At 47.0% G+C, this 26,594-nt stretch overlaps 1 protein-coding gene across 2 annotated transcripts in view; it reads left to right on the forward strand.

Annotated features, from left to right (window-relative positions):
- Positions 1–26,594, forward strand: part of chchd3a (coiled-coil-helix-coiled-coil-helix domain containing 3a) — a 97,252-nt gene that overhangs the window by 43,972 nt on the left and 26,686 nt on the right. For both annotated transcript variants that reach the window (XM_084162370.1, XM_084162369.1), the window contains exon 6: positions 19,883–19,966. In XM_084162370.1, the coding sequence (XP_084018496.1) occupies positions 19,883–19,966 (84 nt within the window). The remainder of the gene's footprint in view (positions 1–19,882; positions 19,967–26,594) is intronic.

The following is a 26,594-nucleotide window of genomic DNA, read 5'->3' on the forward strand; positions in this document are numbered from 1 at the left end:
ATGATTTGTAAAATAATTTGTCATACCACCGCCCTGCACTTAACAGAGCACATTTATCAAATCAATGCGCTCTGGTCATTGATAAAGCCCAGCTTGGTCATTAATGGTGTTCCTATGGAACCACCATTTTACATGCAGCTAGAGCAGTGGTTTTCAACCTCTTTTTTGTCTCCAACAAATAATTACAGTTGGGAGTATTTATGATGTTATAAACAGTTTTACATGACTTTTCACAATACAAATTCTTTAACAAACATCCATCTGTAATAAAATGTATTTTAATCTGCTACATTCACTGATAACATTGGCTCTAAATTTGACCGCTAAGATATTTTATGTAAAGAAATTCAGCCACGCGAATGGTGGTCCTCAAGCTTTTGATGGCGATTTGGTTTCCCCGGAAAGGAAAAGGTTGGGGACCAGTGAGCTAGAGGACCCTGTGCTGCATTACCAATTAGAGAAGATATAAATGTCTACTCTATAAGCCCACACCAATGCAAGGCCACAACCGTTACGCTATTGTGGGATTTGATTCTTAGCAAGCCTGTCCCTGGATCTACAAAAGGTGCTGCTTTGCTATTGGAAAAAAAATAATTTGCTATAATAGCAAAGCAGCACCTTGGTTTTATGGTAAAATATGATTTATTTTCCCCCATTTTTGGAAGAAAATGCTGTGCTACACTGTTACAGCATATACCCAGAGAGAGAGGCTGGATATATTCCATGGAGAAATGTCAGTGAAACTGGTTGTAAGGGGATTGATTGGAATACTATGTGGTAGAGGAGGAAGAGGAGAGAGGAGAAGCAGGTGAATAAGTAAGGATGGGGTATAGAGGCTAGCCTACATAAGCTATACATAAGCCAGGCTGGAGCGGTAGAGGAAAGCGCTAGTTGTTGTGTTTTCTCTCCTCAGTCTCCTGATCCAACAAGGTATTGATTGGTCTTCTCATCAGGATGCATGTCACGTCGCCACGGCAGCAGGGCCCTATAGAACCCCCGGTACATCACAAACAATGGGAGAGGTGTACTGTGCTCGAATGCTCACCACGTCATCCTGTAATGGCCACACCACCACGGTATTAACCACACCAATTACACGGCCTTCCAGGAGAATTGCTCCGATGGCCATTTAAGCCTGAGTGGACACACACACACGGCTGTATAGGCTAGTAGCCTAGATGTTTCAGTTTTATTTTGTCTGTAGTTTCTAACATTGATAGCCATATACCTTGTGACTAAGAATGATTTTATGTCTATAGATTTCTGTGATTTGGATGTTAACTTCCAAACTAAAAGCACTTCTTGTGTTTGTCTTTAGACCTTTGTGCTGCCTGTATCATACGTTCAACCCACAGTATCTCTACGTAGTCTAGTCTCATTGTCCAGTATACAAACTTGAGGATCTACATAAGCTCATCATCACACACCTATACTAGTCTCACTAGTCTCTTCAGAACGCTCCTACAACGTTAATAAAACCATTCCCCCTTACTCCTACGACATTAATAAAATGTTTCCCCCGCTCGTACAATGTTAATTAAAACGTTTCCCCCTGCTCCTATGACGTTATCGGTAATTGAAACTAGGAAGCGCCAGGCATTGTTTAGTGTTCTCTCAACAGGCAGCAGGCTTACAGTGAGGGAAAAAAGGATTTGATCCCCTGCTGATTTTGTACGTTTGCCCACTGACAAAGACATGATCAGTCTATAATTTTAATGGTAGGTTTATTTGAACAGTGAGAGACAGAATAACAACAAAACAATCCAGAAAAACGCATGTCAAAAATGTTATAAATTGATTTGCATTTTAATGAGGGAAATAAGTATTTGACCCCTCTGCAAAACATGACTTAGTATTTGGTGGCAAAACCCTTGTTGGCAATCACAGAGGTCAGACATTTCTTGTAGTTGGCCACCAGGTTTGCACACATCTCCGGAGGGATTTTGTCCCACTCCTCTTTGCAGATCTTCTCCAAGTCATTAAGGATTCGAGCCTGACGTTTGTCAACTCGAACCTTCAGCTCCCTCCACAGATTTTCTATGGGATTAAGGTCTGGAGACTGGCTAGGCCACTCCAGGACCTTAATGTGCTTCTTCTTGAGCCACTCCTTTGTGGCCTTGGCCGTGTGTTTTGGGTCATTGTCATGCTGGAATACCCATCCACAAGCCATTTTCAATGCCCTGGCTGAGGGAAGGAGGTTCTCACCCAAGATTTGACGGTACATGGCACCGTCCATCGTCCCTTTGATGCGGTGAAGTTGTGCTGTCCCCTTAGCAGAAAAACACCCCCAAAGCATAATGTTTCCACCTCCATGTTTGACGGTGGGGATGGTGTTCTTGGGGTCATAGGCAGCATTCCTCCTCCTCCAAACACAGTGAGTTGAGTTGATGCCAAAGAGCTCGATTTTGGTCTCATCTGACCACAACACTTTCACCCAGTTCTCCTCTGAATCATTCAGATGTTCATTGGCAAACTTAAGACGGGCCTGTATATGTGCTTTCTTGAGCAGGGGGACATTGCGGGCGCTGCAGGATTTCAGTCCTTCACGGCGTAGTGTGTTACCAATTGTTTTCTTGGTGACTATGGTCCCAGCTGCCTTGAGATCATTGACAAGATCCTCGCGTGTAGTTCTGGGCTGATTCCGTTCTCATGATCATTGCAACTCCACGAGGTGAGATCTTGCATGGAGCCCCAGGCCGTGGGAGATTGACAGTTATTTTGTGTTTCTTCGTTTGCGAATAATCGCACCAACTGTTGTCACCTTCTCACCAAGCTGCTTGGCGATGGTCTTGTAGCCCATTCCAGCCTTGTGTAGGTCTACAATCTTGTCCCTGACATCCTTGGAGAGCTCTTTGGTCTTGGCCATGGTGGAGAGTTTGGAATCTGATTGATTGCTTCTGTGGACAGGTGTTTTTTATACAGGTAACAAACTGAGATTAGGAGCACTCCCTTTAAGAGTGTTCACCTAATCTCAGCTCGTTACCTGTATAAAAGACACCTGGGAGCCAGAAATCTTTCTGATTGAGAGGGGGTCAAATACTTATTTCCCTCATTAAAATGCAAATCAATTTATAACATTTTTGACATGCGTTTTTCTCTCACTGTTAAAATAAAATAACAATTATAGACTGATCATTTCTTTGTCAGTGGGCAAACGTACAAAATCAGCAGGGGATCAAATACTTTTTTCCCAGTCCTAGAGCTGGGAAACATGCCTCTGTGTGAAGCCTCACATGTGTTCACATGATATAAATAAATATATTTAATAACCAAAGCACGCCAAACAGTCCCGTTTGTTGTTGTTGTTGATGAGTAAACAGTATGTTATTCAAGTGGAATATGTTGCTTGGTTGCAGCCATTGGATGGTTAGTATCTCCTTGTCCTGAAGGAATGATGGGTTAAGTTCCACACAAAAAAACATAATTATTAATCACCTAACCACACCGATTTTAATATGAATATGTGTAATGCCTATGTAAGCTTTAAGCAAACCAGAACAGTACCCCCTGACCAGTAGCAGTATGAATATTAGGTTAATCCTCTTCCGTGTAGTCTAATCATGTTGTGAATGGTAACCAATGAGGAAGACGAAAGGACGTTGACGTATGACATACACCACCAGACAAAACGGGTTGCAGTGTAACACATTCACAGTCTGCATGTCCGTCCGTCCGACCGTGTGTCTGCTCTTCAATGAAATCATAGACTTCACCATCCCTTTTTGCTTTTCAACGATTCTTGCCCTCCGGAGTCAAACTCTCAGAACAGCCAATCAATCACGAGCCACACCATTCCAGTCAGACACAGGCTCAACCCTGAGGCAGACATTTCAATCAAACCCAGAGTCATCCATCTTGAGCTCCATGGTCCACAGTGGCGGATTTGTGATTTGTCAAAGAGTCCCCCTCACAAAAGCCCTCCTTTGAAATATATGCTTAAGAAAGTGTAAAATGGCTGCCGATTCCTCACCTCCGTTAAGTCTGTGGATTAGCAGCAGGTGTTTGCTTTTTTCATACCTCCGTCGCCGATCACATTGCTTTTATGTGACGTGAAGAACAAACGGTGGTTGATTTCTAGACAGTTATTTGAAGGCTCCTCTGAACAGAAATATAGAATGCACCACCAAGCCTGTGGATTGTTATCCCATCTCATATGTTGCATCCAATTATGAACTCCTGTTGTTCTACCCTCCCACAATAACTGAATGGACCACTATCACTGTTATCATAGTTATCAGTATCTTATTATCTTGAGATGATGACGACTGCGCTCCCTCTGTCTCCCTCAAGCCCATCTTCTCTCCCTGCCAGCGTAAAATCTACCTATGCTCCAGTTAAACTGTCTTCATTTGATGCTCGTCTGGCCTGAAAATGACTTCCGTTAAGCTTAAACAACCACCACCCCTCTCCCACTCTCTCTTTCTTACCCTCTTTCTTTCTCTCCTTCCCTCTCTTCCTTAGAAAAAGTGCAGTCTCCAGCAAATGTCCCCCTTTGCACAAATATGTGTACTTTAAATGCTGTTGCGTTTTACATACAGTCGTCTGGGCCCTGCTGATAATGGACCACAATTTAATTTACCAGGTATTAGAGGAGACTTGCTGGGTTTTGAATTGGATGGACTTGTAGGCGATATTTGAAAAACAGCATCCCTTTTTCCCTCATTTTTAAAAAGATTCCACCAGGGAGCAAGAGAAATCCATGGAGCGAATCCACCTCCATGTCTTTAGTTTGGAGTCAGATAAACGGTAAGAATGCACCTCCATGTCTTTTAGTTAGGAGTCAGATTAACAGGGGAAGAAGACTACTACTGCATGGTTTAATACGAGAGGCAAATCTGCTCGGCTTGCAGACAGAATGACTGTCACAGTAAATGGAAAGGGGGGGGGGTTATGCTAGATTTAGTTGGATGCTAGATTTAGTTCTGTTTTCCCAGATGAGAATATATGTATCTTTCAGAAACATCTTCAACTGTATATTCCTTAACCTTGTGAGCTATGGTGGAGCATATGTAGCATCTGGAGTTAGTTTTAGCGGTCAGTCATGTTAGCAGTGTGTCCTTGGGTTTAACGGTCAGTCATGTTAGCAGTGTGTCCTTGGGTTTAACGGTCAGTCATGTTAGCAGTGTGTCCTTGGGTTTAGCGGTCAGTCATGTTAACAGTGTGTCCTTGGGTTTAACGGTCAGTCATGTTAGCAGTGTGTCCTTGGGTTTAGCGGTCAGTCATGTTAGCAGTGTGTCCTTGGGTTTAACGGTCAGTCATGTTAGCAGTGTGTCCTTGGGTTTAACGGTCAGTCATGTTAGCAGTGTGTCCTTGGGTTTAGCGGTCAGTCATGTTAGCAGTGTGTCCTTGGGTTTAACGGTCAGTCATGTTAGCAGTGTGTCCTTGGGTTTAGCGGTCAGTCATGTTAACAGTGTGTCCTTCAGAAGCCAGTCAGTCTGTCTCATTCCCCTGCCACTGAAGGTACTGCTCTTTCTGCTAACCTGACTCTCTTTATCTGGGGGACTCACAAGGGCTTTATGTGTTGGAGTCCGAAAGATGTGTGTGTGTGTCAGCGCTATTAGGCAACTGACATCCAATCAACGATATAAATCTGTCACGACTTCCACCGAGGCTGCCTCCCCTCCTTGTTCGGGCAGGTTTCGGCGTTCGTCGTCACCGGCTTACTAGCCACTGCCGCTCCATATATCATCATCACATTTGTCTTGTCTTGTCAATTACACACACCTGGTTCATATTCCCTCAATAGTCTGTGTATAAGTGTTCCCTCTGCCCCCTTGTCCTTGTGGGTGATTGTTTTATGTGAAGATGAGTGTAGCTCGATTGAGCTACCCATACTTTGTATTGCCAGGGTTATTTCTCCCCATGTGCCTGTATTGTGTTCCAGTGCGCCTGTATTACGCCCTGTGCTGTTGATGCTATCCAGCAGAACTGTGTCCTACGGAATAAACTCTGTATTCAGTGATTTACCCTCCTGCGCCTGACTCCTTCAAATCAAACTCTCACAGAATCTCTGCTGTGTGTGTGTGTGCGCCACATTCTCTCTCTGGGGGTGTCTGTTGACTAGTCATTACTTACTGCCCACTCTGCCCTGGTCCATCCAGACATCCAGACTGTGATGCCCACACGCGGTGCCAGTGTGTCAGCGCCAGTATTTGGTCAGACAGAGGTCAGACCTAATTGGCAGGCCCTGTGGCTGGCAAGGGCAGAAACAGGCAGTGGCGGGTGCGGCGGCCTCACCCCAGCAGCTAATTGGCATGGCTGTCTGCCAGAGGCGGGCAGCGGATCTATGGCCGGCTTGGATTGATAGATGAATGCAGGTGTCAGGAAAGCCGCTTTCTGACAGAGCGCTTGTAAAGTCAATTTACAGCCTCGGAAGCAACGGGCGGCTGTGGTGCGGGTGATGTTGGAAGTATTTTTGAAGCGCTAGTTAGTGTAAAAACTTTCTGAAGCTGAGACGGAATCGGAATCAGCCTTGCTCAAGAGGAGGGGGATCTGGAAACAGATGGTGTGGTGAATATTTTTCCTCACATACCTTTTATGTTTTGTCGTATGTAGTCTTTTTTGGAGTTTTACATTCAAAGAATCTAAAACACTCTCAGCACAGAGTAATGGCGCAGAGTAACTGCGTGGGAATTAAACTGCTCTAATAATTGCTGCGAGCCCCGTGAGACATTAACCACCGCTTCTTAATTGGCTAGCTGTTGAGTGCCCAAAGGTTGGGGAAGGCGAGCCGGAGTGAGAAGTCTTGTGGGCCAGATGGGTCACTGTTCTGTTAGTGTTAAGTAAGTGTGTGTGTGTGTGTTTGTTGATGCTCAGTGAACTCCCTCGTACACCCAGGCGGCCAGCGTTCGCTCCACACTCTCTTGGCTTGTTTGTTAGCTTGTTTTTTCCCTCTCTGTGTTCTCCCTCATGGTTTAACTACAGGATAAATCATATTAATGAGTCTGTTTGGAAGTGAACAGTTGGCCTAGCTAATGACACTAGCTCTTTTTAAGGGGAGAGAGTGAGAGAGTTATGTGGAGGTTGCAGGGTGTATACCAGAGGTATTGGAACCATATGGAGAGGAGAGGGTGAAGAAGCGCTGAGGGATTGAGTGATGGATGGGAGAAGAATGGACAGATGTAGAAGAACGGAGGGAAGAAGTAACAGGGAATGAACACAAAGCAAGTGAATAAGAAGAAAGTGGAGGTCTATTGAAGCGGTCAGCCAGCCAGTAGAGGTCTATTGAAGCGGTCAGCCAGCCAGTAGAGGTCTATTGAAGCGGTCAGCCAGCCAGTAGAGGTCTATTGAAGCGGTCAGCCAGCCAGTGGAGGTGACCCTCAACTAGTACCTCAGGTGGTGGCATAGACGGAGGTCAGACATGTGGAGCTGGTCGTCGGCAGCACCAGCGTGATGTGCCAATGTCACCAGCACATCCTGAGGGCATCCATCTTTCTCTTCCCTCCCTGCATCACTTTGACCCTCTCCGGATTGTTTTCTCCCTCTCTCTTTCTATTCTCTCCCTTCTCTCTCGTTCTGTTGTTCCCAGTCCCCCTGGGGAATCTCTCCTCTGAAGGCAGTAAGCCTGTTCCTTCACCTCACACAGCGTGTCCTCTACACTCAGGTCAAGGCCTGAGTCCCAAATGGCACCCTATTCCCTACATTTTGCACTAGGGCTCTGGTCAAAAGTAGTGCACTTTATCTTGGATGGGCTGCCATTTGAGACGCGGCCGGGGAGTTTTCCACCTCCCCACCACTCTGTGTCCCTAGTGTCTTTGTCTCCCCATTGTTGTGGATGGCTCCATATAGCCCTAGCCCTAGTTTGGTCTTTGTGTGGTTGTTGTACACACTTCAGGACCATGGAGGTAATGAATGACCAGGGCCTCCTCAGACACTAGCGCCTGCTGAAAGTGACAGATGGGTGGGATCCTCCAGAGGTCCCCCCCCTCCCTCCCGTTCCACAAGCCCCAGGGAAGCTGAGAGGGAGATGGTTACTCAAACGCAGGATTATCAATCAGTCCTTTTGCACCGCATGTGGCTGATCAGCTAAGTAATCAATCTCTGAGTCGATCGGAGCTCAGGGGCATCCAGATGTTGCTGTTTCCATGTAGTAGTCCCTGAGAGAAAGATTTGTCTAATATCATATCAGAGAAATGATCCTTGAGTGGAGCTAGATGGATCCGAAACTTGAATTAGCAACGAACACATAGCCCCAAAAAATTTAATAATTATATTCATAATATAATTTCACTGAGCATGAGCGGTTCAGTGATATTCCTTAAAGTATTCCAAATGGATGGAAATGAATTGAGTTATGTACCTAACTAGCCTAGAGGTTGTAGTGAAATATTTTGGTTATGGTGTTCATTAGCAACGCGGCATCTTGCTGAAAAGCACCCTTAAGTAGTCCTCTATCAATACCAAGGCACATTTTTCTCTTTTAAATCTGACTGATAAAGACCCCCATAAAGACCCCATAAATCATTTCAAAAGCATATTGGCAGGGCGACTCATTTTCACCTATATATTGTGTCAGTCGAAGGCGGTGTGATATATTCTGTCAGCCGAAGGCGGTTACTCTGTGTGATGTGTGTGTGTGTGTGTGCTCTCTTAGGTGTGTATCACAGGAGGTTGTGGGCACCTTAATTGGGGAGGACGGGCTCGTGGTAATGGCTGGAGCAGAATTAGTGGAATGGTATCAAATACGTCAAACACATTCCATTTTCTCCCTTTGCGTTTTTTGTCCCCTGAGCAGCCTCCTGTGGTGTGTATTGATCTTAATGTCACATACTGAGCCACTAAGGGCAACAGGGTCTAGGTGAGAGACCAGGGCGCGAGTTTATCATATTTCTATCAGCCCCCATCAGTGATTAAGGATAGCTGGTGTAGACCAGGCCTAATGTGATCTCTACTCACAGCCAATGAGCTAGTGACTGGGGAGGGAAAGTTCATTTTTATTCAGTGTCCTTAAACAAATGCACACATGCCCAGGTCTGCCCTTTGACCTTCAGGGGCATCCCTAGCCGTTACTCACTGCCCCAGTGCCCCAGGGGAAGTGTCCAGACAGACACACACACACGGTGGGACAGACGCTTTGGCCTGTGGGTCTCAGACACACCTCGATGAGATTCAAGGGCGTGTGTGTGTATGCACGTGAGCTTGGCGTCCATGGCGTGCTTGCATATGTCAGGGAAAGTTTAATTAATTAAACGTAACTCTCCTTTGTGTGTGTGTGTGGTGAGGGCCAAAGTGAGTTTTCGTTAATTACTGGCCATCGTATATCTGACATCATAATAGGTGTCCTATATAACCTCTCCTAGAGAGAGTAATAGCTAGTGATGAACTTCACCGCTTCTCTGTAAAACTCTGCCTCTTAAGTCTAATTAGCAAGGTGGTAGAATGACTAGTGGGGAGATCCAATGGACTCCTAACAGAAGGCTACTCTCTTATGTTTAAGAGCCCCTGTTAGTGTAACACGTTGCTGTAATGCTGCCACTAAGAGAGACATCGTATCCTCTCCTGTCATTTTGATTTGATCAGTGGATGATACCTTTTAAAGATAGTGGTGGGTGATATGGTGTAATGGGTTTAGGTGGTGGTTAATGGGTGTGTGTGGTGAAGTGTGTGTATCGCCTGTGTGAGTATGTGTATCTGTGCATGGTGAATGAAGTGTGTGCGTGTGGTAGTGAAGTTGTGTTTACCTGCACCGCGCGTTTGTTATTGATTGACTACTCTTCAAATATTCCCCTCGTTCAAATTTGACACAACTCAAATTCACCTCTTTCTGCCGTGTTCATCCATATTCATTGACCTGCACTGGACTCTCTCTCTCTCTCTCTCTCTACCTTCATCTCTCTGTCCCTGTCCTCCCCCCATCTCTCACCTCCCACACACCACCTCCGTTCCTCAGCCAATTGACACCAGCCAGCGGTCACATTGGCCCGACCCCTGACCTCGTGCCTGCTGGAGCGGACAGGGCACCGCATCAGTATTAGTTTGTCACCGGGCCCTGTCACGCAGCTCCGTGATGTATGGGCTCCACCACGCAGCTCTGACCTGTGTGTTGTACCGGTCATTTAGATGGGCTGCCTGAGTGAGAGCTCATTGATTATGATGTAGTGAGGGACGGGGCCAGTCATAGACAGGCTCAGCAGTGGTCAAAGACCGAGAGAAGGTTGTGGAAGAAGTGGTTAGAATCTAGTGTGCTTTATTTGCAATGCCATCATACAAGGATGTCATCAAGGCAATATGTTAATTAGTTCTGAACGTAATTATAACTAAACCGAGTGAGCTACAAGGCTTTGGGGAACTCACCCCTGGCTGTTTTGTTCCCCTGAGTCTTGAACATTACTATTGAACATTACTCTTGAACACTATTGGTAGCTTAGATGCTCGTTTAGATCAAAGATTTATCTTGGACCCCTGTCGTTTGCAACTCTATCTTTAAGGGTGTGCAAAAGTTGGGAGAGCGTATGAATCCTAAATAGAAATTGTGTGTGTACAATGTTATGAGGTAATGCAGTTCTCCCGCATCATGTTCCCCAACACTCTAAGCTCTCTCAAGTTATTTTTATATCTGCTCTTTACCTTCCTTTAGAAGTCTTTAAAGAGTGAGGGAGAGAAAGAGGGAAAGAGAGAGAGAGTTGGAATGAAAGTCAGCTCCTGACACAGCACATTGTGCCACACACACACACACACACAAACTGTTTGCATTTTTGCCCCGTTCACACAGCAGCCAAATTGCAGCACTCTGCTAATTAAAAAACATGTCTGCCTCTTATTTATTCACCGGCGGCTAATTGATATTCAGCGAGACGTTCAGCCCCCTAAACGATCTGTTTAATCTGACCATAGGGTCTCTAAGACCTGCTCTGTCAGCCAGATGCAGAGTCTATACAGGGACAGTATGGAGACAGTATGAGAAAAGTTTTAGTGTAACTACAGTACTTTGACTTTGTGGTGTAATGTAGAGGGCTGGGTTTCCCAAAAGCATCGTAGCACTAAGATCACCTTTCGTCCATTTAGTTTACTAGGAATTAAGATTATTTTAGTGCTATGGTGCTTTTGGGAAACCAAGCCCTGACATTGTCCCAAACATGAGAGGACATGTCTATAGGGAAACCCAGTCCTGGACATCTCTCGCTCTCTTTCTGTTCTCACAACTTACTCTCCTTCTCTATCCCTCTCTTCCCCTCCTTCTCCACCCCCTCCTCAGATAGAGATCCAGTGGGCCAGGCCACATGTCAGAGGAACGGTGGCCAGCCTGATGGCTCACTATGAGGGCCACATGTCAGAGGAACGGTGGCCAGCCTGATGGCTCACTATGAGGGCCACATGTCAGAGGAACGGTGGCCAGCCTGATGGCTCACTATGAGGGCCACATGTCAGAGGAACGGTGGCCAGCCTGATGGCTCACTATGAGGGCCACATGTCAGAGGAACGGTGGCCAGCCTGATGGCTCACTATGAGGGCCACATGTCAGAGGAACGGTGGCCAGCCTGATGGCTCACTATGAGGGCCACATGTCAGAGGAACGGTGGCCAGCCTGATGGCTCACTATGAGGGCCACATGTCAGAGGAACGGTGGCCAGCCTGATGGCTCACTATGATAAATCACATTTTATCCTCCCTTTTCATTCTCCCTCTCTATTCCCTCTTTCAAGTTATCTTCCATTTTCTTTCTTTCTCCACTTCACGCCCCCTCCCCCCCACACACCCCCCCCTCTCCCCTACGGCCTTTTCATTAGGGGAACAAAAGTGGATTGGTGGTCATGGAAGTCTGTCCCATTGTTTGGCCTTTAGTATGATTAGATTATCTTTAGGGCCACTGAATGGGGTTAATCAGTGGGAAGTAATCCTGACACTGTGCAGTGTGTGTGTGTTGCCTGAATTAGGCCATATGCACTACTGTAGTCCAAAGAGAAACTCTTAACACCCGCTACACACACACACACACACACACACACACACACACACACAGCGAAGAAAAGCAAAGTCCCTGGACTCACATTTCTGTCACTGCCTGCCTTTTTTAATGTCCCCTTTAGTTACGCTTTTACTACACGTTTATCTCTACCCACTCAGTGAGTACAGCTGCTCTGCCCGGTGTGTGTGTGTGTGTGTGTGTGTGTTGGGATCAGTGTGTGTGTGTTGACATGTCTGAGCCATGTGTGTGTCTGGGCGTGTGTGTGTTTTGTCTTTGTCTATCTGGGCAGTAGTATTTACTATCTGTACTCATGATGATACAAGGTCCTACCTGCCCCTCTCAGAGATGTTCTGTTTCAAGGTCCTACCTGCCCCTCTCAGAGATGTTCTGTTTCAAGGTCCTACCTGCCCCTCTCAGAGATGTTCTGTTTCAAGGTCCTACCCGCCCCTCTCAGAGATGTTCTGTTTCAAGGTCCTACCCGCCCCTCTCAGAGATGTTCTGTTTCAAGGTCCTACCTGCCCCTCTCAGAGATGTTCAAGCTTGATTGAGCTGTGGAAAGGGGACCGTTTTTTGGCACACAGGGTCACCGTTTGGGCTGCCCAGTACACTATTAGATTTCAAGGAGCACGTCTTCTCACAATCACGCATAACATAGCTTAGTCAGTCAGTCAATTTAGTTCAGTTCAGTCAGTCTTTCAGTCAGTCATGTCGGTCAGTCATGTCTGCTAGTCTGTCTGTCAGTCAAGTCAGTGGGTCAAGTCAGTCAATCAGTATTTTGGTCAGTCAGTCTTTTGGTCAGTCAGTCTTTCAATCAGTCAGTCTTTTGGTCAGTCATGTCTGTCAGTCAAGTCAGCCAGTAAAGTCACTCAGGAAATTCACTCGGTCTTTCAGTCGGTCAGAATAGGTCTCCAATAGGCTATTGGGACTGTGACTTCACTATAGTATGCAATGGAATTCTGACCCTGGGCCTCACAATGGCCCTCAGTAGAATAGTAGTTGTCACTTTCACATTGGGATTCAGTAGAATAGTAGCTGTCACCTTCACAATGGCCCTAAGTAGAGTAGTAGCTGTCACCTTCACAATGGCCCTCAGTAGAATAGTAGTTGTCACTTTCACAATGGCCCTCAGTAGAATAGTAGCTGTCACCTTCACAATGGCCCTAAGTAGAATAGTAGCTGTCACCTTCACAATGGCCCTAAGTAGAGTAGTAGCTGTCACCTTCACAATGGCCCTAAGTAGAATAGTAGCTGTCACCTTCACAATGGCCCTAAGTAGAGTAGTAGATGTCACCTTCACAATGGCCCTAAGTAGAGTAGTAGATGTCACCTTCACAATGGCCCTAAGTAGAATAGTAGCTGTCACCTTCACAATGGCCCTCAGTAGAATAGTAGCTGTCACCTTCACAATGGCCCTCAGTAGAATAGTAGATGTCACCTTCACAATGGCCCTCAGTAGAATAGTAGCTGTCACCTTCACAATGGCCCTCAGTAGAATAGTAGCTGTCACCTTCACAATGGCCCTAAGTAGAGTAGTAGATGTCACCTTCACAATGGCCCTCAGTAGAATAGTAGCTGTCACCTTCACAATGGCCCTAAGTAGAGTAGTAGATGTCACCTTCACAATGGCCCTAAGTAGAGTAGTAGATGTCACCTTCACAATGGCCCTAAGTAGAGTAGTAGATGTCACCTTCACAATGGCCCTAAGTAGAGTAGTAGATGTCACCTTCAATGGCCCTCAGTAGAATAGTAGCTGTCACCTGGATTTGAATGTGTGTGTACAGATGTAGGATCTTAATTGAATTACTCTTTTGTTGCTGAGGATTTTTCTGCACAGTAAAAGTTTTGTGATTTACAGAAATTAAAGATTGCTCTGCAATTTCCTGGTTGCTGAAATTCTAGTAGTTCGCCTATTTTCAGTTTGTGACAAAACAAGCAAGTATAGTATAGTCCTCAAACTCAACTCTGGACCTCGAAGCCAGTTCCATTGCGTTTCTTCATTTTCCCCCCTCTAATCGGGGACTAATTTAGACCTTGGACACCAGGTGGGTGCAATTAATTATCAGGTAGAACAGAAAACCAGCAGGCTCTGGACCTTGTAGGGTAAGAGTTGAGTACCCCTGGTGTAGAGAATCATTGTACCATCTAAACCGCTGTGAAATATATTTTCCAAAACCAAAAATATTGTATTTTCAGCTTTTTTGAAGCTGGTGTACAAAACCAAAAGTAAAAGACGCAAAAACGAAACTTAAGCACTGGAACCATAGAAATAGCGCACACACAGTGGGGGAAAAAAGTATTTAGTCAGCCACCAATTGTGCAAGTTCTCCCACTTAAAAAGATGAGAGAGGCCTGTAATTTTCATCATAGGTACACGTCAACTATGACAGACAAATTGAGATTTTTTTCTCCAGAAAATCACATTGTAGGATTTTTTATGAATTTATTTGCAAATTATGGTGGAAAATAAGTATTTGGTCACCTACAAACAAGCAAGATTTCTGGCTCTCACAGACCTGTAACTTCTTCTTTAAGAGGCTCCTCTGTCCTCCACTCGTTACCTGTATTAATGGCACCTGTTTGAACTTGTTATCAGTATAAAAGACACCTGTCCACAACCTCAAACAGTCACACTCCAAACTCCACTATGGCCAAGACCAAAGAGCTGTCAAAGGACACCAGAAACAAAATTGTAGACCTGCACCAGGCTGGGAAGACTGAATCTGCAATAGGTAAGCAGCTTGGTTTGAAGAAATCAACTGTGGGAGCAATTATTAGGAAATGGAAGACATACAAGACCACTGATAATCTCCCTCGATCTGGGGCTCTACGCAAGATCTCACCCCGTGGGGTCAAAATGATCACAAGAACGGTGAGCAAAAATCCCAGAACCACACAGGGGGACCTAGTGAATGACCTGCAGAGAGCTGGGACCAAAAGTCTACCATCAGTAACACACTACGCCGCCAGGGACTCAAATCCTGCAGTGCCAGACGTGTCCCCCTGCTTAAGCCAGTACATGTCCAGGCCCGTCTGAAGTTTGCTAGAGTGCATTTGGATGATCCAGAAGAGGATTGGGAGAATGTCATATGGTCAGATGAAACCAAAATAGAACTTTAGGGTAAAAACTCAACTCGTCGTGTTTGGAGGACAAAGAATGCTGAGTTGCATCCAAAGAACACCATACCTACTGTGAAGCATGGGGGTGGAAACATCATGCTTTGGGGCTGTTTTTCTGCAAAGGGACCAGGACGACTGATCCGTGTAAAGGAAAGAATGAATGGGGCCATGTATCGTGAGATTTTGAGTGAAAACCTCCTTCCATCAGCAAGGGCATTGAAGATGAAACGTGGCTGGGTCTTTCAGCATGACAATGATCCCAAACACACCGCCCGGGCAACGAAGGAGTGGCTCCGTAAGAAGCGTTTCAACGTCCTGGAGTGGCCTAGCCAGTCTCCAGATCTCAACCCCATAGAAAATCTTTGGAGGGAGTTGAAAGTCCGTGTTGCCCAGCGACAGCCCCAAAACATCACTGCTCTAGAGGAGATCTGCATGGAGGAATGGGCCAAAATACCAGCAACAGTGTGTGAAAACCTTGTGAAGACTTACAGAAAACGTTTGACCTGTGTCATTGCCAACAAAGGGTATATAACAAAGTATTGAGAAACTTTTGTTATTGACCAAATACTTCTTTTCCACCATAATCTGCAAATAAATTCATAAAAAATCCTACAGTGTGATTTTCTGGATTTTCTTTTCTCATTTTGTCTGTCATAGTTGACGTGTACCTATGATGAAAATTACAGGCCTCTCTCATCTTTTTAAGTGGGAGAACTTGCACAATTGGTGGCTGACTAAATACTTTTTTTCCCCACTGTAGAACCGATCTACCACTTCTTAGACTTGCATTTGATGAGATTTACAGATCTATAACACTCTTTCATATGTGAATTTGGTCGGGTCGCCCAAAACATTACATATTGCAGCTTTTAACTGAAAACCCACACTAACACATGGTTATATTAACAGTATTGCACTTTACATGTAACCTACTTTTGGCCAGCTAATAGCCTAACCACCGATCAAGTAACATTATGGATTAAACTTTCAAATCCTGTTGCTGCAGGATCATTTTGCTGTGACAATATAGGTCAAATTAAGATCCTACATCTGTATGTGTGAAAAATGTAGAGAGAGCGAGTAAACGTGAGTGTAAAACGCTGTGGCGGCCAGTCACTCCCAGCTTTTGAATACTAAACCAGTTGTCATTTTGAAGATGTAGACAGTTTAATCTGCCTTTCTTTCTTTCTCCCTTCCTCTCTTCAGGAGATTACATGGAAGGTAAGACTGGAGCGGGGAGCTTCCTGTAGATTCTCTATTTTATTCTCTCCCCATCTCTCGCTCCCCATCTCTCGCTCGCTCCCCATCTCTCGCTCGCCATCTCTCGCTCTCTCGCTCCCCATCTATCGCTCCCCATCTATCGCTCCCCATCTCTCGCTCTCTCTCGCTCCCCATCTCTCGCTCTCTCTCGCTCCCCATCTCTCGCTCTCTCTCGCTCCCCATCTCTCGCTCTCGCTCTCCCTCTCTCTCGCTCTCTCGCTCCCCATCTATCGCTCCCCATCTCTTGCTCGCTATCGCTCCCCATCTATCGCTCCCCATCTCTCGCTCCCCATCTCTCGCTCCCCATCTCTCGCTCTCTCTCGCTCCCCATCTCTTGCTCTCTCTCGCTCCCCATCTCTCGCTCTCTCTCGCTCCCCATCTCTCGCTCTCTCTCGCTCCCCATCTCTCGCTCTCTCTCGCTCCCCATCTCTCGCTCTCGCTCTCCCTCTCTCTCGCTCTCTCGCTCCCCATCTCTCGCTCCCCATCTCTTGCTCGCTATCGCTCCCCATCTCTCGCTCGCCATCTCTCTCTCGCTCCCCATCTCTTGCTCTCTCTCGCTCCCCATCTCTCGCTCTCTCTCGCTCCCCATCTCTCGCTCTCTCTCGCTCCCCATCTCTCGCTCTCTCTCGCTCCCCATCTCTCGCTCTCGCTCTCCCTCTCTCTCGCTCTCTCTCTCTCGCTCCCCATCTCTCGCTCTCTCTCTCGCTCTCCATGTCTCGCTCCCCATCTCTCGCTCTCTCGCTCGCTCCCCATCTCTCGCTCTCTCCCCATCTCTCGCTCTCTCCCCATCTCTCGCGCTCTCGCTCGCTCCCCATCTCTCGCTCTCTCGCTCGCTCCCATTCTCTCGCTCTCTCGCTCGCTCCCCATCTCTCGCTCTCTCGCTCGCTCCCCATCTCTCTCTCGCTCCCCATCTCTCGCTCTCTCTCTCGCTCCCCATCTCTCGCTCTCTCTCTCGCTCCCCATCTCTCGCTCTCTCTCTCGCTCCCCATCTCTCGCTCTCTCGCTCGCTCCCCATCTCTCTCTCTCTCTCGCTCTCTCTCTCGCTCCCCATCTCTCGCTCTCTCTCGCTCCCCATCTCTCGCTCGCTCCCCATCTCTCGCTCTCTCTCTCGCTCCCCATCTCTCGCTCGCTCCCCATCTCTCGCTCTCTCTCTCTCGCTCCCCATCTCTCGCTCTCTCTCTCTCGCTCCCCATCTCTCGCTCGATCCCCATCTCTCGCTCTCTCTCTCGCTCCCCATCTCTCGCTCTCTCGCTCGCTCCCCATCTCTCGCTCGCTCCCCATCTCTCACTCTCTCTCTCGCTCCCCATCTCTCGCTCCCCATCTCTCGCTCTCTCTCTCGCTCCCCATCTCTCGCTCCCCATCTCTCGCTCTCTCTCTCGCTCCCCATCTCTCGCTCTCTCTCTCGCTCCCCATCTCTCGCTCTCTCTCTCGCTCCCCATCTCTCGCTCTCTCTCTCGCTCCCCATCTCTCGCTCTCTCTCTCGCTCCCCATCTCTCGCTCCCCATCTCTCGCTCTCTCTCGCTCCCCATCTCTTGCTCTCTCTCGCTCCCCATCTCTCGCTCTCTCTCGCTCCCCATCTCTCGCTCTCTCTCGCTCCCCATCTCTCGCTCTCTCTCGCTCTCCCTCTCTCTCGCTCTCTCGCTCCCCATCTCTCGCTCCCCATCTCTTGCTCGCTATCGCTCCCCATCTCTCGCTCCCCATCTCTCGCTCGCCATCTCTCTCTCGCTCCCCATCTCTTGCTCTCTCTCGCTCCCCATCTCTCGCTCTCTCTCGCTCCCCATCTCTCGCTCTCTCTCGCTCCCCATCTCTCGCTCTCGCTCTCCCTCTCTCTCGCTCTCTCTCTCTCGCTCCCCATCTCTCGCTCTCTCTCTCGCTCTCCATGTCTCGCTCCCCATCTCTCGCTCTCTCGCTCGCTCCCCATCTCTCGCTCTCTCCCCATCTCTCGCGCTCTCGCTCGCTCCCCATCTCTCGCTCTCTCGCTCGCTCCCCATCTCTCGCTCTCTCGCTCGCTCCCCATCTCTCGCTCTCTCGCTCGCTCCCCATCTCTCTCTCGCTCCCCATCTCTCGCTCTCTCTCTCGCTCCCCATCTCTCGCTCTCTCTCTCGCTCCCCATCTCTCGCTCTCTCTCTCGCTCCCCATCTCTCGCTCGCTCCCCATCTCTCGCTCTCTCTCTCTCGCTCCCCATCTCTCGCTCTCTCTCTCTCGCTCCCCATCTCTCGCTCGATCCCCATCTCTCGCTCTCTCTCTCGCTCCCCATCTCTCGCTCTCTCGCTCGCTCCCCATCTCTCGCTCGCTCCCCATCTCTCACTCTCTCTCTCGCTCCCCATCTCTCGCTCCCCATCTCTTGCTTTCTCTCTCGCTCCCCATCTCTCGCTCCCCATCTCTCGCTCTCTCTCTCGCTCCCCATCTCTCGCTCTCTCTCTCGCTCCCCATCTCTCGCTCTCTCTCTCGCTCCCCATCTCTCGCTCTCTCTCTCGCTCCCCATCTCTCGCTCTCTCTCTCGCTCCCCATCTCTCGCTCTCTCTCTCGCTCTCTCTCTCTCGCTCTCTCTCTCGCTCCCCATCTCTCGCTCGCTCCCCATCTCTCGCTCGCTCCCCATCTCTCGCTCTCTCTCTCGCTCCCCATCTCTCGCTCTCTCTCTCGCTCCCCATCTCTCGCTCTCTCTCTCGCTCCCCATCTCTCGCTCTCTCTCTCGCTCCCCATCTCTCGCTCTCTCGCTCGCTCCCCATCTCTCGCTCTCTCGCTCGCTCCCCATCTCTCTCTCGCTCCCCATCTCTCGCTCTCTCTCTCGCTCCCCATCTCTCGCTCTCTCTCTCGCTCCCCATCTCTCGCTCTCTCTCTCGCTCCCCATCTCTCGCTCTCTCTCTCGCTCCCCATCTCTCGCTCTCTCGCTCGCTCCCCATCTCTCGCTCTCTCTCTCGCTCCCCATCTCTCGCTCTCTCTCTCGCTCCCCATCTCTCGCTCCCCATCTCTCGCTCGCTCCCCATCTCTCGCTCTCTCTCTCGCTCCCCATCTCTCGCTCGCTCCCCATCTCTCGCTCACTCTCCCTCTTATTCCTCTGACAGTTTAGTGTATAGGGTCTTGTGTAGGCTGTGAGGTTGATTTCCTAGGAGCTGACAGTCTTATCACAGGGGAGATCAGCTTCAGTCAGATGGGTGTTTATTGAAGGTCACTGTAGAAAAGAGCAGTTCTGGTATCACAGGGTCATAAATAAAGAGAGCAGGCCTTCCGTTGTCCTGGTCTGATGTTATCTCCCCTGTCAGATTGTAGTGTGGCTACACACACACACACACACACACACACACTCCAATGTCCTTGAAAGTAGCAGAGGGCATGAGTGAGAGGGCTCTCTCTCTTGGCATCTCCCATCACTTCCCAATACCCCAAAGTCCACATCCACTCATGGCTCTGGTAGTAGAAAGTGTGTTGTAAATTTTTTGTGTTATGTATCCCCTGTAACTGCTGTTGACTGAGTTCTCCTGAGTTCTCCTGAGTTCTCCTGTGTGTGTGTGTCCTGTGTCTCTTCTGTGGCCATGGTTGACTGAACGCTCTAGTAATGGCTCCTCTCTCTTCTCTCCTCTCTCTCTCGTGTGTGTGTAGGCCAAGCAGCTGGAGCTCAGAGACCAGGAACTGAAGAAACAGGATGCCTTCTACAGGGAGCAGGTTGCCAGGCTGGAGGACAGGGTAAGGGAACACCATCACCCAGCATACTATTTAGTACACTACGTAGCACATTGTCCAGTAGTGCTCTTTACAGCCCACTACGTAGCACATTGTCCAGTAGTGCTCTTTACAGCCCACTACGTAGCACATTGTCCAGTAGTGCTCTTTACAGCCCACTACGTAGCACATTGTCCAGTAGTGCTCTTTACAGCCCACTACGTAGCACATTGTCCAGTAGTGCTCTTTACAGCCCACTACGTAGCACATTGTCCAGTAGTGCTCTTTACAACCCACTACGTAGCACATTGTCCAGTAGTGCTCTTTACAGCCCACTACGTAGCACATTGTCCAGTAGTGCTCTTTACAGCCCACTACGTAGCACGTTGTCCAGTAGTGCTCTTTACAGCCCACTACGTAGCACATTGTCCAGTAGTGCTCTTTACAGCCCACTACGTAGCACATTGTCCAGTAGTGCTCTTTACAGCCCACTACGTAGCACTTTGTCCAGTAGTGCTCTTTACAGCCCACTACGTAGCACGTTGTCCAGTAGTGCTCTTTACAGCCCACTACGTAGCACGTTGTCCAGTAGTGCTCTTTACAGCCCACTACGTAGCACATTGTCCAGTAGTGCTCTTTACAGCCCACTACGTAGCACATTGTCCAGTAGTGCTCTTTACAGCCCACTACGTAGCACATTGTCCAGTAGTGCTCTTTACAGCCCACTACGTAGCACGTTGTCCAGTAGTGCTCTTTACAGCCCACTACGTAGCACATTGTCCAGTAGTGCTCTTTACAGCCCACTACGTAGCACGTTGTCCAGTAGTGCTCTTTACAGCTCACTACGTAGCACGTTGTCCAGTAGTGCTCTTTACAGCCCACTATGTAGCACATTGTCCAGTAGTGCTCTTTACAGCCCACTATGTAGCACATTGAATCTCAACAGCTTGTTTCACTCCACTCAGCATTACACTGTAACACACACTACACCATACGGAATCTGCATCACACCTCGCACCATCTCTGCTGCCTGAGGGAACATTTGATAGAGAAACAGTTTTCTCTGCAGCTCTGCGTCCTCTGTCTCTCTCCCTCCCTCCCCCCTCCCTCTCGCTCTACACCATAAGCCCCCACGGTGTTTTCAGACTAAAGATGAGGGGAAACATCGTAACACTTTCTCTCTGCCACTGCTGTCCAACTGGCCTTGGTATCCGTCCTCAAAGTGAAAACCTCACACTGCTGCCACCCCCTCCCCCCAGCTGATGATGAGAGGTCAGATCACATACACAGAGAGAGAGAGACAGACACACACATACACGCCGTACACACAGTGTGAGCTCTGCCCCGTACAGACACACCATGCTGCTGCTCCCAGTCAGATATGTGTCCTAGGGAGGGTTCGAGGGGTCAAATACCTTGTTTAGTGCACTTAAACTGACACCCCCAAGCTGTTTCCCAATGTGTTGTCCCCTCTAGTTAGGGAGGAGAGGTCAAACACTTTGCCTTGCATACGTTTGTCCCCTAAAATCTATCTGACAATAGTCTTCACACTGTTCCCAGTTGGGTTAGTGTCCTATAGAGGGAATAGGGGGTCAAAATGGTTTGTCTCCTTATGTACAATGTCATACTGATTTAAGTCAGATATGCACTCTAATGAACAAGAAAGCCTGCACATGCACGCACACACACACACACACACACACACATAATCTGCGTCGTAGTGGCGGGAACAGGGGTCAAACACTTTGTCTGCAAAAAGATTTGCCTCCCTACCGACAATCTCAATCAACTCGATATGACATCTCTTCAAGCTGAGAAAGAATAGCACAACAATTTGGACGTACCAACATCCTCACAGCACCCCAAGGACAACTCTAAAGGTGTTGGTTGTCAAACTACACTGCTCAAAAAAATAAAGGGAACACTTAAACAACACAATGTAACTCCAAGTCAATCACACTTCTGTGAAATCAAACTGTCCACTTAGGAAGCAACACTGATTGACAATACATTTCACATGCTGTTGTGCAAATGGAATAGACAACAGGTGGAAATTATAGGCAATTAGCAAGACACCCCCAATAAAGGACTGGTTTTGCAGGTGGTGACCACAGACCACTTCTCAGTTCCTATGCTTCCTGGCTGATGTTTTGGTCATTTTGAATGCTGGCGGTGCTTTCACTCTAGTGGTAGCATGAGACGGAGTCTACAACCCACACAAGTGGCTCAGGTAGTGCAGCTCATCCAGGATGGCACATCAATGCGAGCTGTGGCAAGAAGGTTTGCTGTGTCTGTCAGCGTAGTGTCCAGAGCATGGAGGCGCTACCAGGAGACAGGCCAGTACATCAGGAGACGTGGAGGAGGCCGTAGGAGGGCAACAACCCAGCAGCAGGACTGCTACCTCCGCCTTTGTGCAAGGAGGAGCAGGAGGAGCACTGCCAGAGCCCTGCAAAATGATCTCCAGCAGGCCACAAATGTGCATGTGTCTGCTCAAACGGTCAGAAACAGACTCCATAAGGGTGGTATGAGGGCCCGACGTCCACAGGTGGGGGTTGTGCTTACAGCCCAACACCGTGCAGGACGTTTGGCATTTGCCAGAGAACACCAAGATTGGCAAATTCGCCACTGGCGCCCTGTGCTCTTCACAGATGAAAGCAGGTTCACACTGAGCACATGTGACAGACGTGACAGAGTCTGGAGACGCCGTGGAGAACGTTCTGCTGCCTGCAACATCCTCCAGCATGACCGGTTTGGCGGTGGGTCAGTCATGGTGTGGGGTGGCATTTCTTTGGGGGGTTGCAGGCAGAGGTAGCCTGACTGCCATTAGGTACCGAGACGAGATCCCGTTGTGAGACCATATTTTGGTGCGGTTGGCCCTGGGTTCCTCCTAATGCAAGACAATGCTAGACCTCATGTGGCTGGAGTGTGTCAGCAGTTCCTGCAAGAGGAAGGCATTGATGCTATGGACTGGCCCGCCCGTTCCCCAGACCTGAATCCAATTGAGCACATCTGGGACATCATGTCTCGCTCCATCCACCAACGCCACGTTGCACCACAGACCATCCAGGAGTTGGCGGATGCTTTAGTCCAGGTCTGGGAGGAGATCCCTCAGGAGACCATCCGCCACCTCATCAGGAGCATGCCCAGGCGTTGTAGGGAGGTCATACAGGCACGTGGAGGCCACACACACTACTGAGCCTCATTTTGACTTGTTTTAAGGACATTACATCAAAGTTGGATCAGCCTGTAGTGTGGTTTTCCACTTTAATTTTGAGGGTGACTCCAAATCCAGACCTCCATGGGTTGATAAATTTGATTTCCATTGATAATTTTTGTGTGATTTTGTTGTCAGCACATTCAACTATGTAAAGAAAAAAGTATTTAATAAGATTATTTAATTCATTCAGATCTAGGATGTGTTATTTTAGTGTTCCCTTTATTTTTTTGAGCAGTGTATTTGTTTTCAATCTCAATAAAACATTGCGATACCAAATGCTTTGGCCAGGTGCTGTTCCTGTTCAGATTATGTACATATGGAAAAACTCCTGGTCCTATGGAGAGTTGGGACGGTTGAAGCGCGGTAGTGGCTCTGTGGAGAGTAGGCCTTATTTACTGATGCTTGAAAAGGCTGGCCATCAATAAATCATTAACAAAGAATAGCAGATCAATATCAACACTGTTTTCACCTGTAACCTCTCTCCCTTAGAAATACTATAGCAACAAAATAATAAACCAGTACTTAGAAATACTATAGCAACAAAATAATAAACCGGTACTTAGAAATTCTATAGCAACAAAATAATAAACCGGTAGTTAGAAATACTATAGCAACAAAATAATAAACCAGTACTTAGAAATAATGTTCCTGTTCAGATTATGTACATATGGAAAAACTCCTGGTCCTATGGAGAGTTGGGACGGTTGAAGACAATTGCTTGGAGCGCGGTAGTGGCTCTGTGGAGAATAGGCCTTATTTACTGATGCTTGAAAAGGCTGGCCATCAATAAATCATTAACAAAGAATAGCAGATCAATATCAACACTGTTTTCACCCGTAACCTCTCTCCCTTAGAAATACTATAGCAACAACATAATAAACCAGTACTTAGAAATACTATAGCAACAAAATAATAAACCAGTATTTAGAAATACTATAGCAACAAAATAATAAACCAGTACTTAGAAATACTATAGCAACAAAATAATAAACCGGTACTTAGAAATTCTATAGCAACAAAATAATAAACCGGTAGTTAGAAATACTATAGCAACAAAATAATAAACCAGTACTTAGAAATACTGTTCCTGTTCAGATTATGTACATATGGAAAAACTCCTGGTCCTATGGAGAGTTGGGACGGTTGAAGACAATTGCTTGGAGCGCAGTAGTGGCTCTGTGGAGAGTAGGCCTTATTTACTGATGCTTGAAAAGGCTGGCCATCAATAAATCATTAACAAAGAATAGCAGATCAATATCAACACTGTTTTCACCCGTAACCTCTCTCCCTTAGAAATACTATAGCAACAACATAATAAACCAGTACTTAGAAATACTATAGCAACAAAATAATAAACCAGTACTTTGAAATACTATAGCAACAACATAATAAACCAGTACTTAGAAATACTATAGCAACAAAATAATAAACCAGTACTTAGAAATACTATAGCAACAAAATAATAAACCAGTACTTAGAAATTCTATAGCAACAAAATAATAAACCGGTACTTAGAAATACTATAGCAACAAAATAATAAACCAGTACTTAGAAATACTATAGGCCCATAGCCATGTGACGATACATATAGGAATAAAACATGCTTAAACTGTAAGGGAGGAAGACATGTTCTCACAGTGGTTACAGAATAAATGCTTTTAGCTTTATTTTAAGGCCACAAGGCCATTGTGGACTATCCTTATCTGGCACAATGTTTGATTGAAAACCATAGGAATAATGTTGGTTGGATTCATGTAAGGCTAGTACACAGTAAAGGCTGCAATGCTGATGGCACAGAGATGAGTTGATGAGAGTCATGAGAACTACAGCTGACTGGAGAACAGTTGGTGCCATGGTGCTGTGTGTAGGAGCCAGTTGGAGCTGTGATCATAGAACTGATCTCGGACTAGTGCTACTACTAACGTAAGCGCTTATTGACCCGATGGGCGGTCATCCATCAGCTATATACGGTCCCAGCTCAATATCCCCACACTGTGACAACAAATCACCTTCACACATCATGAGAAGAGAGAGGGATAAGAAGAAGAAGTGCCTTCAGAAAGTATTCACACCCCTCGACTTTTACTACATTTTCTTTAATTACAAATTGGGATTTAATCGTCATTTTCTTTTCAACGAAGTGGAAGAATAATTCTAACATTCCCCCCCAAAAAAATATGTAATATCTTCATTAGATAAGTATTCAACCCCCTGAGTCAATACATGTTAGAATCACCTTTGGCAACAATTACAGCTGTGAGTCTTTCTGGGTAAGTCTCTAAGAGCTTTGCACCCCTGGATTGTACAATATTTACACATTATTATTTTTATTTTTTAAATATTCAAACTCTGTCAAGTTCGTTGATTTTACATTTTAGTCATTTTACAGTAGTGAGTGCATACATGTTCAGACTTTTTTGTACTGGTCCCATGTGGGAATCGAACCAACAACTGGCGTTGTAAGCGCCGTGCTCTACCAACTGAGCCATTTTCAAGTCTTGCCGTAGACTTTCAAGCTGATTTAAGTCAAAACTGCAACTAGGCCACTCAGGAACATTCAATGTCGTCTTGGTAATCAACTCCAGTGCATATTTGGCCTTGTGTTTTAGGTTATTGTCTTGCTGAAAGGTGAATTTGTCTCCCAGTGTCTTCTGGAAAGCAGACTGAACCAGATTTTCCTCTAGGATATTGCTCTATTCCATTTCTTTGTATCCTAAAAAACTCCCTAGTTCTTGCCGATGACAAGCATACCCATAACATGATGCAGCCACCACCATGCTTGAAAATATGAAGAGTGGTACTCAGTGATGTGTTGTGTTGGATTTGAACATGTTGTCTTGCTTTGAATCGCTCAGGGAAACTGCTGGAGTTGCTGTTAGTTAGAATCTGCTGAACAGCCTCGCTCTATTCTTCCTTTCCCACCTCTGTCCAATTCTGTCCTTTTCTCTGTCTTGGCCTCCTACCTCTTTCATCTACCTCTCTCCTGCTGTCTCTCTCGCTCTCTCATATTCTTCTTTCATAACCTTAGCCCTCTTCTCTCTTTCTCTCTCATATTCTTCTTTCATAACCTTTAGCCATCTCTCTCTCTCTCTTCTCCTCACTGCAGGCTGCTCACAGCATCTCTCTTTTTCTCTCCCATACACAAGTACACACACACACACACACACACACACACACACACACACACACACACACACCCTCCCAACCAAACACACACAGAGAGAATAAAAGTCTGATATATATTACATGTCTCTTTCAATTCAACACAGCCATTCATCAGAGGGTTCCTAGTGACAGGCCATCACCAGGGCCTGGACAGCTCAGCGCAGCACGGCTGTGCTCATTGGCCACAGCGGCCAAATCGACTCTGAAAACAATATATATATAGAGAGATTAAATTTTGACTCAATATCTGCTATAAAACAATCTCATATT

This window comes from Coregonus lavaretus, assembly GCF_964263955.1.
Source record: "Coregonus lavaretus genome assembly, chromosome: 5".
Lineage (NCBI taxonomy): Eukaryota > Metazoa > Chordata > Actinopteri > Salmoniformes > Salmonidae > Coregonus > Coregonus lavaretus.